Source organism: Leptodactylus fuscus, chromosome 1 (assembly GCF_031893055.1).
Source record: "Leptodactylus fuscus isolate aLepFus1 chromosome 1, aLepFus1.hap2, whole genome shotgun sequence".
Taxonomy (NCBI): domain Eukaryota; kingdom Metazoa; phylum Chordata; class Amphibia; order Anura; family Leptodactylidae; genus Leptodactylus; species Leptodactylus fuscus.
Window position 1 is genome coordinate 240,663,744 of NC_134265.1, and position 16,028 is coordinate 240,679,771.

The 16,028-nt window shown below is 41.3% G+C and overlaps 1 protein-coding gene across 1 annotated transcript in view; it reads left to right on the top strand.

Moving 5' to 3' along the window:
* The window catches only part of ABCG2 (ATP binding cassette subfamily G member 2 (JR blood group)), a 111,646-nt gene that overhangs the window by 43,067 nt on the left and 52,551 nt on the right, over positions 1-16,028 (top strand). Inside the window, exon 2 of the mRNA XM_075285181.1 lies at positions 6,991-7,086. Within this exon, the coding sequence (XP_075141282.1) occupies positions 7,036-7,086 (51 nt within the window). The 5' untranslated portion in view covers positions 6,991-7,035. The remainder of the gene's footprint in view (positions 1-6,990; positions 7,087-16,028) is intronic.

Consider the following 16,028-nt stretch of genomic DNA (forward strand, 5'->3'; position numbering starts at 1 on the left):
ACAGGGATTTCCATGAAATAAAGTGACTTTTATGCCCCCAGACATGCTTCCCCTGCTGTCCCAGTGTCATTCCAGGGTGTTGGTATCATTTCCTGGGGTGTCATAGTGGACTTGGTGACCCTCCAGACACGAATTTGGGTTTCCCCCTTAACGAGTTTATGTTCCCCATAGACTATAATGGGGTTCGAAACCCATTCGAACACTCGAACAGTGAGCGGCTGTTCGAATCGAATTTCGAACCTCGAACATTTTAGTGTTCGCTCATCTCTAGTCAACAGTGTACATTTTCCAATTGTCTAACAAAAATTATACACAATACAAACAACAGAAATAAAACAACAATCAGGGGAAATCATAATAATAAAAGTGACACCAATGCAAAATGTAACAATTCGTCTAACCCCAACCAACCCACGTGCTGCGAGAAGCAGCTGAAATAATCCTACCATGTGTAAATAGAGATAAAGCGGAGCATACATTGCAATCTGTTTAACAGCAAATGATGTCCCATAGCACTCCAGAGACAGGGAAATCAAACAGGGAGGGGAGATAAGACTCTAGGTTTGACGCAATATGACAAGGCCTGTAGGAAACACTCTATGTAACAAGAGGGCTGCAGAGGGAAGTATTGGTGTATCCACCCAGGCCCCCATATCGATTTATGTCTTTGTACGACTTTATATAGATACCACATTCTAGATGATTGATGTGATTTAGACAAAGGCCCCACGTTGCAGAAACAGAGCTTTTTTTGTTACAGATTTTCTTGCAGTTTTTTGATCCAAAGTCAAGAATGGCTACAAAAGAAACTGGAAATGTATAGGAAGCTCTTATATATTGTGCTCAATCCACTTCTGACTTTGGCTTAAAAAACTGCAGCAAAATCTGCAACACAAAAAGCATCCTTTCCGTAATGTGGAGCTTTAGCCTTAGTTTCACTTTCAATTCAACTGGATGGGGCTACAGAGTCCAACCAGTGGAATGCCAATAGTTTCTTACCACAAAACAATATTTGTAGGATCCCCAGGACCAAGGACACAAACCTGGGTTTCCGCCTATAATTGTGTGCCAATACAACTTATCAATGAGCCGAACACACATCTCTAATATGGGCCAGTAGTGCATTCCCACAACATTTGGAGCAAATATGAGTGGAGGGGTAGGAATTATGAGGGAACAATCTCCTGAAGCTTGAGCTCAACTGATTGTAATGTAGCCATGAGAGTTTTTGGTGTATATAAGAGAGACAAAACTCAGAATAAGATGGTAGGGTGCATCCTCTTACAAGGTTATGTCTGCAGGTGCAGCCACCAGGGTTCTAGGCCAGAGATGTTTACCCCCAAAGGAAAATCTGGATTGTGGAAGAGTGGGGTCATCTGTGTAGCATGCAGTCTCATAGTTGTTAAAGGGACAGGAGGAGGAGAGGGAGCTGTGCATGTGTCAGATGGTGACTAGGCAAGGGCCACAGGAGACAGTCTGAGAGAAGGGTAAAGATCCCTCTGAAAGGGCACCCATAGCTTCGTTTCACCAAAATGGAACCAGTGGACCATTCTGGTCAACCTTTAGACCTAATAATAGAACTGAACATCAGGGAGATCTACCCCCCCCCCCCCTCTCAGATTGGGTCATGACGACAGCTGACCAAAATCTCCACATCCTTGGTGTCAGATGCAGGCAAGGCACCGTAGACAGGAACCATGAGTGTTAATCCCTAATTAGCTACGACTTGTCATTTCATTTTGAAATCTTGGTTCATGTTTGTGCAGATTCCAGAGGTGTAATGTGGTCTTGATGCAAAATTTGTAATGGGGACCATGTGCTATCTACACTGGTGTTGTCTTATGTTGTAGACAGACACTTGGACCCACTTGACACTCCCTTCACTTGATATAATTTCTGGCAGGGCCCCTGAATCCATGTATGTATCCAACTGTTTATACATATTTCAGCAATTTTTAGGTAAGTTATGTTACTGAGGTAGTTACATAGTATAGGTGAAAAAAGAGTTATATCCATCAAGTTCAACTAGGGGATGGGAAGGGGCATGACGTCGTATGTATTTCCATAGCCGTCAAGGCTAGTTTGCTCTAAAAAGGTATCTATTCTATTTTTGAAGCTATCAGCTGAGACCGGTTCCTGGGGTAGGCTATTCAACAGATTCACAATCCTTACAGTGAAGAAGCCTTGTCAACTCTTGAGAGAAAACTTTTTTTTTCTCCAGACGGAGAGTGTCCCTTTGTTTTTTGAAGGGATTTACATGGAACAGCTTTTCTTATATGGGCCATTTATATATTTCTACAGGTTTATCATATCCCCATTAAACATTTCTTCTCCAGACTAAACAGATTTAACTCCTTTAGTCTTTCCTAACTGAGGTCATCCATGCCCCTTATCAGTTTTGTGGCCCTCCATCGAACCCTTTCCAACTCTAGGACATCTTTTCTAAGAATCGGTGCCCAGAACTAAACTGCATAATCCAGATGAGCCTGAAACCAATGACCTATAAAGTGATAATATTACATCTCGTGTGACTTCAGTTGTTTCATTTGCTGCAATATACCTAATAGCATGGCAATAACGCCAATAAACAAGTACTGCAATTCTTTGTTTTGCAGGTCACAGGGTTCACAGATAGGTGGCAGGCAGCATCCTGCAGACATGTGTATACACAGCGTGTGTTGTGTAACAGTGAGTTTGCTGCTGCATTCGCCCTGTTATAGATGTCACTTGTCTTTGTTCCTTGCACGCAATAGACGATTTACTTGTTTGAATGAATGTAAAGAATCCTGTGACTGTGACAATGTTATATTATTAAACACTAGTACATAGTAAGGTGTGCACAAAAGAAAATTCTGACTTCTTATGATTTCCCCTATATGAAATCTGGTATACCATATTCTAATAATCTCTATTGAATAATGATTCCTGGTTTTCAGATATAATTCATATCCTTCTATTATGCCCAGTAACATAACCATAGGGACTCAGAGGTGGAATCATGACTTGTATGTATTCCTTCATGTGAAACCTATGCTCAGTGCTATGTAGAAGAACAGCAGCACTATTAACAGCCATTATAGAGGTACAATAGCCCACATTTCTAAAGCAGTATGTTAGATTTGACTGAAATTGTTACTAAAATAATTCAACCCATTTTAGCTGTAAAATTTGTGACTTTTTTTCCCCCCACACTCTCCAGATTTTGGACAAAAGTAAGGGTCCCAAAGGAGACCTGGTTTAGGCTATATTTCCTATAGAAAAGGTGGAATAGCACAGATTTTACTCACTGTCAGACAGCTAAAAAATCAAGTTTTCAAACCGATCCCAAAGAATTCTGATTGGAATCCATTAGTATACTAGAATTTTTGACGCCAAGAATAATGCTGCAGTCTATGGTTTTCTTTTCTTGAAAAATTGAAAATTTCCTGAAAGTTGAAAATAATTAGCATTTTTTGACTATATTTTTTTTCTTCTGTTACCTGTTTCTAAAATGTCTTATTGCCATGACCATTGGCCCAAATTACAGTGTAAGCCGACCTGTACTTTTTACAAGGAATACAGTATGCTAAAAGAAGTTGTAGAAGGAAGGATAGACAGTCAAGATTTAAAGGTATATAACAGATGTAATGAAAACAACATAATGTAAAATAAATGAAAAATGAAAACAACAAATGTCTAAAGCAATGCTTCATCATATACAGTGGCTTGCAAAAGTATTCATATCCCTTGTGGGAAAACCTAAAATTTGCTGTTCACAGATGCTCTCCATCCAATCTGGCTGAGCTTAAAGAGGACCTTTCATCAGATCGGGCACATGCAGTTTTATATACTGCTAGAAAGCCGACAGTGCGCTGAATTCAGCGCACTATCGGCTTTCCCGGTCTGTGCCCGGTGTAAAGCGCTATCGGTCCCGTTAGCGTAGCGCCTTACAGTCAGAAGGGCGTTTCTGACACTTAGCCAGGGACGCCCTTCTGCCCAGCAGCGTCTACCGCGCTGTACTGTGGAGCGGGGAGGAACTCCCCCCTCCCCTCCTGATAATACTCGTCTATGGACGAGCTGTGTGAGCAGAGGGAGGGGGCGTTCCTCCTCACTCCATAGTACAACGCGATAGGCGCTGCTGGGCAGAAGGGCGTCCCTGGCTAAGTGTCAGAAACGCCCTTCTGACTGTAAAGCCCTACAGTACCGGGACCGATAGCGCTTTACACCAGGCACAGATCGGGAAAGCCGATAGTGCGCTGAATTCAGTGCACTGTCAGCTTTCCAGCAGTATATAGAACTGCATGTGCCCGATCTGATGAAAGGTCCTCTTTAAGATATTTTGCAAAGAAGAATGGGCAAAAGTCTCAGTCTCTAGATGTGCAAAGCTGGTAGTGACAGACCCCAAAAGACTTGCAGCTGTAATTGCAGTGAAAGGTGGCGCTACATAGTATTGATATAGGGGGGAGCTGAATACTTTTCCACATCACATTTTTCACATTTTTATTTGATTACAGTGTTGTATTATTTTCCTCTCACATCACAATTATCTGCTACTTTATATTGATCTACCACTTAAAATCTCAGTAAAATACATTTTAAGTTAAGATGACAAAATGTGAAAAGGGGTATGTATACTTTTACAAGCCACTGTATAGGACTAAAACTTCAAATAAGCAAGTGAATGTAACATTATGATCTCATTTTCTATACTGATAATCTTTAGCATCATTAATGTATTCTAGGGCAGTCATCTTTATCGTTTAGTGATCCTACATTTTTACACCAAATTTATACCTCAGAAACCAGTGGAAACAGTAGGACATGCTTAAAAAGCATCTTGCCAGTATTATTATTCCATTATAGATCTTTGGGCATATTCTACTATTATTTTTGAGTTTATTAGGGGATTCCCTGTACATTCTCCAGTGGGAGGGTTTGCGGTATTTGTCCGCTACTTTGTGGACCTCCCTTTGTCTCCCTGTGTGCTATATGTTTTTTTATTGTTTGATATTTAATAAATATACTTTGATATTGTTTTTACCCTTTAGTCTCTGGTTTTTCTTGTTGCTCATGGTGAGATATGGAGCCTGAAAGTCAAAAGCTGTAAACATTGTTACCCTTTTGCTCATCAGTGTATACAAAGTTTGTGGGTGGGATTTTAAATACCCCATCCATATATAGCAAAACAGCAATAAGGATATAGATAACATTACAATTTTTTTAATGCATTAAAAAAGCACAACAAAATTGATGACGCACCCTAAGGACAGGTAATCAATATTAGATTGTGAGGTCTGACACTGCCGTATAGTGTTATAATCATGGTGAAAAAGAGTCAGGGAAAGGGCTATGGCAGTCATTATAGGGATAGTAAAGGGATTTCCATTGCTAAAAATATTGACAACCTATCCTAAAGCTAGGTTGTCAGTATAAGATTGGTTCACAGATACACAGAGAATGGAGGAGGAAACAGACATGTCTGTTCTCTATGTAGTGGCTGAACGGAGTCACTGCAGCTTCACTTCAGCAGAGAATGGAGCTGTCTAATGTGACACCTATACATCGAACTGCATATACTACTAACTACATAGTAAGAGCTGGAGAGAATTGTCCCAACCATCGCCACATACTCTCCAGCATACGTCTGGCATAGACTTTAAACCCTATTTATTGACTTTTCCCTAAATGGTGACAATGCAGTTCTTCATTTTGTTCTGAACATGTGTTAACAATTAACTGGTATAAAACACGCATGGTTATGAAATATTAGGAAATGGCTATTCCAACTACTGTATATGCAGCAAAGTACAAATGTGCAGGTGTCAAAAGAATGTTGATAAAGGTATATTAAGGAACTGTTTACATCTTCAGACTCCATTTGAGTCTGAACAATATAAGTACTTGTTATTTGTTTCTTTTTTAACAGTATACTGTTGTATGAAAAAGCATAGTCTGCAATGTTGTTCCATACCAAAAAAAAATCTATGATTTGCCAGACAGAAGCCAATAGGGTGCTCTTTTGTCTATGGACAAGCTTTGCGCTTTGTATTTGTCATGTGTTTATACTGTGTATAAACTAAATTTGCTGCACATAATGTTATGCTAGGTTCACACTAGCACTGGGATCCTCATCGTTTGGGTCTGTTGGGGGACCTTCATGAAGTAGAACTGGACCGCGGTTACACACGGAGGCCAGTGGACCTGATTGACTATAATGGGGTCTGCTGGGATGTCTTCTGTTTCAAAACTGAAATCGGTGAACAAAAAAGTGCTCCGTGCAGGACCTTTTCCTCCACTGATTTTCGCTGGTCTCTGAAGACTTCGACACAAATGTGAACCGAGCCTGTGTCCTGGTCTTCATGTCTTAAATACTGAAGGATGGACAGTGGGCAGTGAAGAGATATGGAAAACATTAACATTGAAATATGTTATGGAAAGGATACATGAAGCAATTTCTACATGTGCACTTTTTAAATGTAGATTGTGAGCCCCATATAGGGCTCACAATGTATGTTTTTCCCTATCAGTATGTCTTTGGAGTATGGGAGGAAATCCACGCACACACGGGGAGAACATACAAACTCCTTGCAGATGTTGTCCTTGGCAGGATTTAAACCCACGACTCCAATACTGTAAGGCTGCAGTGCTAACCACTGAGCCACAGTGTTGCCCCACAGATGTTCTATTTGTTCTGCTACACAGCACCCCCTGGTTTGCACATCCTAATTTCCTAATGGCTGGTCTGTTCTATCATAAGAGGTAGCATCTACATATTGTTAAAAAGACTGTACATACTTGTAGGTCCTGATGGGCATGAACTGAATCTTTGTTTTTATAGTCATTTCATCTGTAGTTAGAGCAATAAAATCTGGTGTCATACTACTAATACAATATTCCTAACAAACCCTATCCGCTTATCTGTTTCATGTTTCTTGAAATTCCATTTTGAACCACATAAAAATGTACATTTTTCCTGTTTCTTGTTTGATAATTTACTTTCTGTTCCTCTAGTTAAATTGCAAGTCCATTTCAGAGGAAGGATACAGCATCTGAATCATGTACGACCCAGAGATAAAGTATGAGCCATGCAGTACCATAGATACAACAGTAAGTGCATCTTAACTGCATTTGATAGTACTCTATTAAATAATCGGATTATATTGTACAAGGCCTCCTTAAAGGGAACCTATCACCAGCAACGATCTCAAACTAGCTGCAGTGCATTGTAGGGGACATTATCCTGGGACTATCATAACTTTACATAGTCCATTAGATGCACAACATCCTTGAAACGTTTTTAGAAATATACAAATGAGGCTGAAGTGCTGAGTGTGTGTGTGTGTGTGGGGGGGCTTCCTAAGATTTAAAGAGAACCTTTCATGTCCTTGGGCACATGTGATTTTATATACTTCTAGACTAGAAAGCCAACAGTGCGCTGAATTCAGTGCACTGTTAGCTTTCCCGTTATGTACCCCGGGGTAAGAACTATCAATGTCTGTCAGTCTATCTGGGAACGCCCCTCCTGACTGTACTAGTCTATGGACAAGTACTGTCAGGGGGGAAGGGGGCGTTCCTCACCGCTCAGCTAGACTGTCAGGAACGCCCTTCTGACAGTGAGGAGATATCAGTAAATGCACTGATATCTCTTCCCCTGAGGCACATAATTGGAAAGCCAACTAGCGGTATATAAAACCGCATGTACCCGTGGACATGAAAGATCCTCTTTTAAATTGCTTCCAAAATCACCTTCAAGTGCCATCCCTATATGGTTGATTGAGAGCCGCAGCCTTTGCTTTGGATCATGTGTACTGAACCTTAAGATGGAGCCCATAGAGGCTCATGTACTTGAGCCTCATTTGCATATTTAAAAAAAATATCTTTTTCAAAGCAAAGGTTTAACTGTTAGACTATGTAAAGGTATGATAGTTTTCAGCGTAATATCCCCTACAATACACTATGGCTGGTTTGATGTTGAGTTTCCTGGTGACAGACTCCCTTTAATAAACTGTCTGTATTACATATTCCATGTTATCTTTTATAAAATCATGTTGTTGCATATGAAAAGGAACCTACTGTTGTTTTGGGGGCCTCCTTACCATCCACCAACAGGAATCACCATGGGAATAATTAGACATTTTGGATGTAAACATTCCAGGGAGTCTGGCAATGACTTATTCCCTTTCTTTCATAGAAATAAACAAGCCCTCTAAGTTGATGTGTTTCTATTGGGTCTCTCCCTTCTGCCTTCATAGTAGTCACATATATCTCACTGTTAAATTCAGCAGGTTGATCTTCCTATCGTCATCTGTCAGTGGATAGTTGGGAGACTGCTATAAACATGATAGTTAAAATGACGGTTGACACAGATTATGCTCTCATGTTTAGGGTCATCTTTATATTAATTAATCAGCAACATTCTATGAAACTTCTAAGTTATAATTGTGAAGAACAAAGATTGTTTCATAACCATATTCCTATTGTCAAGATTACAGCTCCCTGTGAACAGGATGTATGTTGTAAGCCAAATATCTTGATAAGCAGAGAACACAGAAGATGGAAGTCTCCTGCAGTCCTCATTTCCTGTACATGAAGGAGACTTGGTCTCCACCAACCTCAATGTGCAAGTTCAGAAACAATGAATTCGCTTTTTTCACCTGCCTAAAAATAACAAATAACCTAAAATAGGAGTTAGTGTTATGTCTGCTGTCTCACCAGTAACTAGAAATTCTCTGAAATTATGTAAAATACAGCTTACATTTTTTTCTGGATTGCTGTGTGACATATTTTATGGACGGATTGACCACATGGCTATTCACACACTAACCACAGGTGACTGGTTCAGGGCCTTGAAGAAACTAAATGTAGATTGCTACCTAATTGTTAATTACCCAAAGGGGAATTCATGGAATAAATTTTACTTTTTGTATATCATTTTCCCATGTATTTTCTGCATCAATTCCTTAATGATTTTCATGATTTTAAAATCTCAGCTGGCTATCATGTGATGAACACAGACCCATTGTTGCAGTGCATCTGAGGTCTGAATAAGCACATTAAAATTAATGGGAGTGTATGCAGACGCCATAGGTACATGAAATGCAAATGTGAATAAGGGGGAGTTCATACTCATGTTATTAATGTCCGCTGCTGTCTTCCATTATAGGATGACAGCAACGGACATTAACTGTCACAACTGTAACTGTCATAAACTGCTCTATTTGTGAGATACAACTAAATCTCTCTCCTCAGTGTGACTACACTCAGGTTGGGAGGATGATTTGGACTCTGCTTCCAGCTATTTATAATCTCTTCTCCTCCTCTCCCTGCATAAAGCTTTCAGTTTTTGAGTCTTGGAAAGTGCTAGATAAGTTAATTGAGCAGAGTTTCTGTTATATGTGGGTGTAAATCTAGAGACAACTGTTCCATTTACAAGCACAAGTTCAAGCTGCAATAAACTGAAAACCAGGAAGTCGAGGGGATAGGAGACAGGAGAACAACTGAAATCCTGGGTTGAAAAAACCCTTTAAAGAGATCCTATCATTTAATCACATTTTTTTCTCCCTACCATGTCGGAATAGCCTTAAGAAAGGCTATTCGTCCCCTACCTTTAGAAGTCTTCTCCAGGCCGCCGTTCGCTTGAAATACCAGTTTTCGCCAGTATGCAAATGAGTTCTCTCACAGCACTGGGGGTGTCCCCAATGCTGCCAGAGAAACTCTCCAGCACCACCTCCACCTTCGTCAGGAATGTCATTTTCTGGTGTCTTCTTCTGGCGCAGGCTTTGAAACTTGTAGGCCTCGGGCAGAGCCTACTGCACATGCCTGCGGCCACAAGAAGAATGGCTGCTTACACAGTAAGTAAGCGGCCATTTTCTTGTGGCCTGTGGGTATGCGCAGACGGCTCTGTAAGCAATGTGCAATACACATGCCTTTGTATCTATTGTGGATTCCTATATTCCTATGACAGGCCTCGTAGGCTTCATAAGGGTGTGTTCACACAGAGTTTTTTGCAGCCTGTAAAAACGGCTCTCATTGATGTCAATGGGAGCCACTCGCTTTTTTTTTCCGCTAGCTAGTAGCGGAAAAAAGAAGCGAGGATGCCCACGGCGTCCAAACGAGACACGCTCCTGCTTAGTTCCATTCATTCGGGCCTAATCAGGAATGGGATGCCGTGACATAATGCCAATACACTGCATTGGCACCCCGTCGCAGCTGCAGCTAGCCGCACGGAAGTTTTCATGCCGGAAACCATTTTCTGCCATGTGAGCATACCTTAAGGCTCCCAGCTGTCATAGAGGTAGGATGGCTCCTGGAAAAAGTGAAAGGACCTGGGGCAGCGGCATAGGATTGCAGGATGGGAGGCGGGATTTTGGCTGTGGAAGAAGAAGCATTGGGAGACTCTGATTGTGGACATAGCCACCCAGTATCTGCTGAATAAAACAGTGGTGACCTAACAGTTATCGCTTTCGCTATGCTTCTGAGTGGACACCATATTTAAAGAGCCACCATCTGCCATACTGTTACAGCGGATGTCAGGAAGGGTTAATTACAATCTACTAAGGTAAAGGGGACGGAGACAGTGGTTAAGGGTAAAAGCTTCTCATGTGGCAGCAGAATTACTATAGGTTGTAGACTGTTCTGAAGAGGTTTTATATTTAAAGATTTTGAAGGTGGTTTAGTGTCTTTGTTGTGGTAGGAGGGATTTGGGGGGGCGTACAGGAGAAATCTCAGAGATAGATTTGAGCAGACGTGACAGGATTATGTATGCGTATAGCGATGTATGGACTGTGTATGAGGTATGCATCATACGGTCTGCAGAATCTAATCCATTTTTCCATAGTAGTTGCTTGAGGAATTCCTTAACACCACATCTGGTCATTCACTTTTCTTCACACACAACCATGATACAATTGCACCAGATTTCTTCCCAGATATCTTTCTGACCTTGCTCCCAGGCCACTTCCTGAGTTTTTCTGCTTAATATTCCACTCATTATACAACTGGATAAGTCATTGACACCAGGGTTGGGCGATGTTTAGGACATTAAGCAAAATAATCAGAGAAAAGATTTCTACCTAGTAATCATTGAACTCTAAAATGTCATAAGGGATCAAGACACAGGCTAAGTGGTGCCATATTCTTTATTTGTACCATCTTGTGCCTAATAATCTAGAAGGGATAAATCATGAAGTCCTATAAGCTGCTAGTAGTGTAACAAGTCAATACAGCAGTCTATACATCTAGTCACTTACAGATTATGTGAGTTTATAGCCTAGCAATTTCTAAAGGTGAAGCTACACACAGGGCCGTTTTAACACGTTGGTGGGCCCAGTGCAAAGGTTACATAAGTGGGCCCCCCCATCACCACCATCTTAAACATATCTGACACATCCAAATTAAAATGGCCCCCACATAGTATAATTCCTTCTTACTGGCCCCATACAATATAAGCACTTATAAATAGTAGTACCTCTTATAAATATGTCCTGTTCACAAGTAACTGCACCCTGATCAATAATAATTATAAGACAGTCATTATTTATATGCAAGGATTATTATTTAAAGAGGACCTTTCACCATTTTGCCCACAGGCAGTTCTATATACTGCCGGAAAGCTGACAGTGCGCTGAGTTCAGCACACTGTCGGCTTTCCCGCTCTGTGCCCGGTGTGAAGAGCTTACGGTCCCGGTACCATAGCTCTTCTATGGTCAGAAGGGCGTTCCTGACACTCAGTGAGAGACGTTCTTCTTCACAGCACAGCCAATCACGCTGTGCTGTGAGAGCCGGGAGGAACTCCCCCCCTCCCTCCCTGATAGTGCTCGTCTATGGAGGGAGGGGGCGTTCCTCCCGGCTCTCACAGCACAGCGCGATTGGCTGTGCTGTGAAGAAGGACGTCTCTGACTGAGTGTCAGAAACGCCCTTCTGACCATAGAAGAGCTACGGTACCGGGACCGTAAGCTCTTCACACCGGGCACAGATCGGGAAAGCCGACAGTGCACTGAACTCAGCACACTGTCAGCTTTCCGGCAGTATATAAAACTGCCTGTGGGCAAAATGGTGGAAGGTCCTCTTTAAAAGGGGGGATAAGATTCCTTGCATATAAATAATAATGCACCCTCATTAATAAGGGTCCTGCTTATAAGTAGTGCCCCTTATTAGTAATTGTCCCTCCTTATAAATATTAGTCCTCATTTATAAGTAATAGCCCTATCTCTATTATAAATAATAGTTTCCCTTTATTTATACAGGGGAACTGCAGTCCTATGAAAAAGTTTGGGCACCCCTATTAATCTTAATCATTTTTAGTTCTAAATATTTTGGTGTATGTAACAGCCATTTCAGTTTGATATATCTAATAACTGATGGACACAGTAATATTTCTGGATAGAAATGAGGTTTATTGTACTAACAGAAAATGTGCAATATGCATTAAACCAAAATTTGACTGGTGCAAAAGTATGGGCACCTCAACAGAAAAGTGACATTAATATTTAGTAGATCCTCCATTTGCAAAGATAACAGCCTCTAGTCGCTTCCTGTAGCTTTTAATCAGTTCCTGGATTCTGGATGAAGGTATTTTGGAACATTCCTCTTTACAAAACAATTCAAGTTCAGTTCAGTTTGATGGTCGCTGAGCATGGACAGCCCACTTCAAATCATCCCACAGATGTTCAATGATATTCAGGTCTGGGGACTGGGATGGCCATTCCAGAACATTGTAATTGTTCCTCTGCATGAATGCCTGAGGATTTGGAGCGGTGTTTTGGATCATTGTCTTGCTGAAATATCCATCCCCGGCGTAACTTCAACTTCGTCAGATTCTTGAACATTATTCTCAAGAATCTGCTGATACTGAGTGGAATCCATGCCACCCTCAACTTTAACAAGATACCCGGTGCCGGCATTGGCGACACAGCCCCAAAGCATGATGGAACCTCCACCAATTTTTACAGTGGGTAGCAAGTGTTTTTCTTGGAATGCTGTTTTTTTTGGACACCATGCATAACGCCTTTTTGTATGACCAAACAACTCAATCTTTGTTTCATCAGGCCACAGGACCTTCTTCAAATGAAGCTGGCTTGTCCAAATGTGCTTTTGCATACCTCAGGCAACTCTGTGGCGTGCTTGCAGAAACGGCTTCTCTCTCATCACTCTCCCATACAGCTTCTCCTTGTGCAAAGTGCACTGTATTGTTGACCGATGCACAGTGACACCATCTGCAGCAAGATGATGCTGCAGCTCTTTGGAGGTGGTCTGTGGATTGTCCTTGACTGTTCTCACCATTTTTCTTCTCTGCCTTTCTGATATTTTTCTTGGCCTGCTACTTCTGGGCTTAACAAGAACTGTCCCTGTGGTCTTCCATTTCCTTACTATGTTCCTCACAGTGGAAACTGACAGGTTAAATCTCTGAGACAACTTTTTGTATCCTTCCCCTGAACAACTATGTTGAACAATCTTTGTTTTCAGATCATTTAAGAGCTGGCTGTCCATGCTCGGCGACCATCAAACTTAACTGAACTTGAATTGTTTTGTAAAAAGGAATGGTCTAAAATACCTTCATCCAGGATCCAGGAACTGATTAAAAGCTACAGGAAGCGACTAGAGGCTGTTATCTTTGCAAAAGGAGGATCTACTAAATATTAATGTCACTTTTCTGTTGAGGTGCCCATACTTTTGCACCGGTCAAATTTTGGTTTAATGCATATTGCACATTTTCTGTTAGTACAATAAACCTCATTTCAATCCTGAAATATTACTGTGTCCATCAGTTATTAGATATATCAAACTGAAATGGCTGTTGCAAACACCAAAATATTTAGAACTAAAAATGATTAAGATTAATAGGGGTGCCCAAACTTTTTCATAGGACTGTATTACTTATAAGGGAGAACTGTTATAAGGGGGAAACTTATTTTTAAAGGAGGGCTTTTTTAAGGGGTAACTATTGTATATAAGGGGAAAACTTGTATTTTTAAGGAGGCTAACTGGGGTGTAACTACTAGGGTAGCAACGGTAGCGGCTGCCACAGGTCCCGGAACAGTAAGGGGCCCAGCGACAGCCCCTACCACTACGTTTTTTTAAAATAGGCTGTTACCGGCTGGATTTGCTCCAGACGGTAACAGGTTCTATTTACTGGCAGGGGCTGGGATCAGTAAGTGATGCCGCAGGCCCAACAAACACTATTATTATATTCGGGGGTCTTCATGTCAAAACTTCGCCACAGGGCCCCACCGTTCCTAGTTATGCCACTGGGGGCTAATATGATTCAGGTGAATCTCAATAAATTAGAATATCAACAAAAACTTATATATTTTTTTAGTACCATAATTCAATTGAAAAAGTGAAACATATATTATATTGAGTCATTGCAAAGAGAGTGAACTTTTTCAAGTCTTTATTTCTCTTAATGTTGATGATCATGGTTTACAGCCAAAGAAAACGCAAAAGTCATTAACTCAGAAAATTAGAATAATTAACCCAAAACAGCTGCAAAGGCTTCCTAAGCGTTTAAAAAGGTCCCTTAGGCTGAAGCCCCACATTGCAGAAACCCAGTTTCTTTGGCTGCAGATTTTGTTGCGATTTTTTTGAGCCAAAGCCAAGAATGGCTAGAAAAGAAGTGGGAAATATATAAGAAGCTGTTATACTGTTACCTTTTGCTCAATCCACTCCTGGCTTTGGCTTAAAAAAAAAAAACGCAGCAAAATCTGCAACAAAAAAAGCTGTGGGACTTTAGCCTAAGTCTGGTTCAGTAGGTGACACAATCATGGGGAACTTTTTGATGATATTCTAATTTGTTGAGATGCACCTGGGGAAAGATGGACAGAATGTGTGACATGCTATGCAAATTTAGCTCCAGTTTCCCCACAATATGAAGAAGCTAAAGGGTGACATTAAACTGGGGCAAGTAGAAGGGGGCATAAAATTGTAGGGGCAGTTGGATGGGGGACATTAAACTGGGGGCTGCTGGAGGGGGACATTAAAATGTGGAGGTAGCTGGAGGGGGACATTAAACTGGGTTCAACTAAAGGCAGACATGTCACCCTCCAAGTACCCTAACGGTTTAATGTCCTCTTCCATTTGCTCCCGGTTTAATGTCCCCTTCCAAATTGCCCCAGTTTAATTTTCCTCTTCATCTCCTCCAGTTTAATGCCCCTCTCCATCTGTCCCCATTTTAATGCCCCCCTTCATCTGACCTCAGGTTAATGCCTTTTTTTCAGCTGCCTCCAGTTTAATGTCCCCCTAGTTTAATGTTACTCTACATCTGCCCCAGTTTAATGTCCCCCCTTCATCTGCCTACAATTTAATTCCTCCCCCCTTCATATGCCCCCAGTTTAACATAAAACACTGATATTCACCTCTCCTTGCTCCCCTGCCACTCAGTGCAGTCTCTTGTCATGGACTGTTCAGTGAGCTGCAAGCACGATGTGAGTGACATCATCACATTGCGCCTACAGCTTCCGGGGCCGGAGCACACAGCTCTCTGCTGTGCCATTGGTTCCAACTGTATCGGTGTGTATGGCACACTGATACAGTTGTGATTGGAGCTGTCCTGGGTAAAAAGTCTGGTGGCTGGATTCAGGGCAAGTGCACCGTTTGCCCTATGGTTAAAGCGGCCCTGACTACATGGTTACTTGTTACACCCCTGTCCAGAGTTTAGTTGTAACCTAAATAGAAAATATGGGCCTATTTGTCAATCTGCTCTATAGGAGGGTGCCAGTAAATTGCACTGTATTTTCAACATGACCCTTTAACCAAATATATTGCTGGAGTTGTACAGTACCTGTTTGGGAAAGATTTGGTTCTTGAAAAAGTCTTTAGAATAGAAATAGAAAAGTGGCACATAGGGGTGAGTAAAACTCACACCATCTTTACCTGGTTGTTCTGTTTGGAAGAATCCTGTAGCCAAGTCATAGAGCAAGCAGCCACGTTTTAAAAAACGTGGATTTCAGCTGTGGAGTATGTATTTACAGGAATCAGCAGTACATGTCAGTGTGAAGAAGGTTATCTATGTGCAGACTTCCTGGAAGAGGTAAGATCAGAGCAGGTAAATT